Source organism: Pteropus vampyrus, unplaced genomic scaffold (genome assembly GCF_000151845.1).
Source record: "Pteropus vampyrus isolate Shadow unplaced genomic scaffold, Pvam_2.0 Scaffold104, whole genome shotgun sequence".
Lineage (NCBI taxonomy): Eukaryota > Metazoa > Chordata > Mammalia > Chiroptera > Pteropodidae > Pteropus > Pteropus vampyrus.
The window spans coordinates 1,711,356-1,714,384 of NW_011888885.1; the positions used below are offsets into that span (position 1 = coordinate 1,711,356).

General features: G+C 42.0%; 1 protein-coding gene across 4 annotated transcripts in view; it reads right to left on the minus strand.

The window, feature by feature from the left end:
* Positions 1-3,029, minus strand: part of STXBP4 (syntaxin binding protein 4) — a 237,951-nt gene that overhangs the window by 86,959 nt on the left and 147,963 nt on the right. The window contains exon 18 of one of the 4 annotated variants that reach the window (XR_002781532.1): positions 801-889. The exons of 2 other annotated variants lie outside the window; for them this stretch is intronic. Coding sequence is in view for 1 of the 2 variants with exons in the window: in XM_023533521.1 (XP_023389289.1) it covers positions 868-889 (22 nt within the window). In the remaining variant the exon portion in view is untranslated. Of the gene's footprint in view, positions 1-718; positions 890-3,029 lie in introns of those variants that run through there. One more of the 4 variants, XM_023533521.1, reaches the window with a different exon arrangement.

A 3,029-nucleotide genomic window follows, 5' to 3' on the forward strand; every position in this document is an offset into this window, starting at 1 on the left:
CAAAGCTGGCTTACACAAGCTTTCCAGTCCTCATTTCAGCCTCTTGCTGTAGGTGCAGAGTGCAGGGTGACCAACCAACCTGGCTTGCCCAGGACTGTGGGAGCTTCAGGGACCTGGGATCTCCAGTTTTAAAACTGGAAAAGTCCCAGAGAAATTGGGACAAGTTGGTAACCCTAACATGACTTGGGAAAGTCACATAACCTATCCAAGCCTCAGTTTTCTCATATGCAAATCAGAAAGAATGCTGCCCTTGACCACTTCACCAGGTTACCACGAGATGCAAACTTTAAAGTGTAAATTCCATATAAATGTGAGTGGGTGGTATTATTAACGTTAAAAAAAATGGGATCTAGGGAGTCTTAAAATATACAATAACTCATCAGAGAAAACCATGCAGTTGGAGTGTGTGCATCTGATTGCAAGCATTGTTGAGGTTGCAGTTTCAATTTGGCAACTATAAGAATACACGCACCCAAGAATTTAACTTTTGTTTCCGGCAACCTGCTTCCTGGGAAATTTGTTACCTGGATCCGACGGCAGGCTACGGCAGTGATTCCCAACCTTGGCTACACACTAGAATTGCCTGGAGATCTTTTAAGATGCTGGTGCCTGGGCTCTACTCCTAGATTCAAATTTAATGCATCTAGGGATCTGGCGAGGCTTCGTGAGTTTTAAAATCTCTCCAGGTAATTCTAATGTGCAACCAGGGGTCTCTTAATACATCAGGGCTGGGTATCACACAAATGGGCACCTTGGAGGTTTGTTCTTACTATTAACCAGATGGATCAAATGGTACTCACAGTCTAGTGAGCTCGCTCCGCAAGAGAAGAGTCTGAGACATGCCTCCAAGAGAGCTGACTTCTGATCTCAACAGGACAAGAACTCACATCTACAAAGAATGACCAACAGTGATACCAATCACTCAGGGTACTTAATACTATAATTATTGCTGTTTTTCTTATTTAAAGGAGGAAGTTCTAGATTAGGGAGTTATATTAGTTTGCTAGGACTGTGGAAACAAAGTACCACAAACTGAGTGGCTTAAACAATAAATTTATCATCACATAGTTCTGGAGGCCAGAGCCAAGAGATCGAGGCATTGGCTGGGCCATGCTCCCTCTGAAGGCACTGGAGAAGGTTCTGTTCCTGACCTCTCTCCTATCTTCAGGTAGTTCCTTGGCTTATGGCAACATAACTCCAGTCTTCGCATGGTCTTCTCCCTCCCTGTATGTCTGTCTCCAAATTTCCCCTTTTTATAAGGACACTACTGATATTGGATTGAGGCCTACCCTAATGACTTTGTTTTAACTTGATTACGTTTGCAAAGAACCTGTCTCCCAATAAGGTCACATTCTGCGGTGCAGGGCATTAGGATTCAACATACACACGTTGAAGGGGAACACAGTTCGACCCACAGAATCAGAGAAGTTACAATTTCTATGGAGACAGTGCTGGGTATCTTATTATGTGCGTTCAGATAGACTGACTATAAAACCCCATGACGGGATGTGAGAGAAAGGGGCCCGAGCCAGCCTGTCACTGGAAGGGAGGCAATGCCTGGTCAGCAAAGGAAAGCCATGTGAGGAGGCTAGCCCACTGGTTATCTCTTGGTGGTAAATCAAAAATCTTTGCTGAATGTTATAAGAGATGAGATTTTTTTTTTAAAAAATCATCTTTAGACAAAATAAGAATTTTTTGAAGGAGTTAGCAATTTCTCCCTCAATAGGAATAACTAAGCGCAGCCTCAAACAGCTATGGCTCAGGAACGCTTCAAAAGGGTACTTTCCTCTGAAAGACAGGTGGACTGGAGGAACTTACAAGTTCATGTTGACTCTAAGATTTTGTGCTTCTTGCAAAAACATTATTCAGAGGCTCACTTAACGTTTTTGGGGACAAAGTCTGCACTGGGTGCTATTTCCAAGGGAAGAATACTTCAGACCTGGCTCTAGGTGCAAAGAGTTAATGTGAAAAACCCAACGATATAACAACTCTGCTACAATCTATTGCTATTTTTACTGCACAAAAGTTTTCAATGGAGAGAAAACAGGTCCCGGATCTTTGATGACGACTAGATATAGATGGCAAACTTGGGTGCCCTGCAGGATGGTTCACTCAATGATACTGCCCAGGAATATTTAAATCGACATCCATAATAGCAGTAAAGGCATCAGTCTTTACTCTGCCATCAACCCTGGTCCTCTCCAGGGAATGAAAAAGGAAGTATCACATCTGTGATGACTCTAGTATTTCTGGCAAGAAAAAAAAATCTTGAATAAGCAGCAAATGCAGTGAATCTGACCACACAAGTGGAGGCACATATATTAAGTAATTAAGAATCCTAGAGAAGGCTCATACCATAGGTGGAAAGGTTTGTTTCCAATTTCTGTGAAACTGGCAAGAAATAAGGCACTGGAATAGATTATTGAGGGAGTATGGATTGTCCACAGCTTTAAAGATTTACTTACAAGTAAGTAAGACAGAGTTATTTGTCTTGGATAGCTTACACATTCAACACCCTAAATGTGGAGGGATGAATCACTTGATCTCTTCCAAGTATTTTCATTAGGATTTTTAGAAAGAGGTTTTAAAATCATTGTGATTAAATTAAATAATTTTTCATAAAGGCCATTCCGTTTTCATTTGTTACGGCACTTCATCTTTAACTTAATTTTGAGGAGGCTATGGGATAAACCAGGTACAAAGACATTTGATCCTCAATTCTATATTTCATCAATTCTAAAACACACACTTCTCATATTTAAATGTCTTTGGAATGGGAATGTGTAGCAGACACTGTCAGTGCTCTTGGACCCCTCTATCGCTCTCATGAACATCAGCCCTATGTGTTGTCAGTTCCTGCATTTCTTTGCTGGAGGGCTGCAAGAACCCACTTTGCCTACGCAGAGCTAAAAGGACCTGGAAATTTATGTCTCGCTCCCGAGCCTCCCATGCCTAACCAAGGACTGATCTTGCAGGAGTGTAAGTACTACAGCCTCCTGACCTCTGACTTGGACAGCTGAGGTAGCACT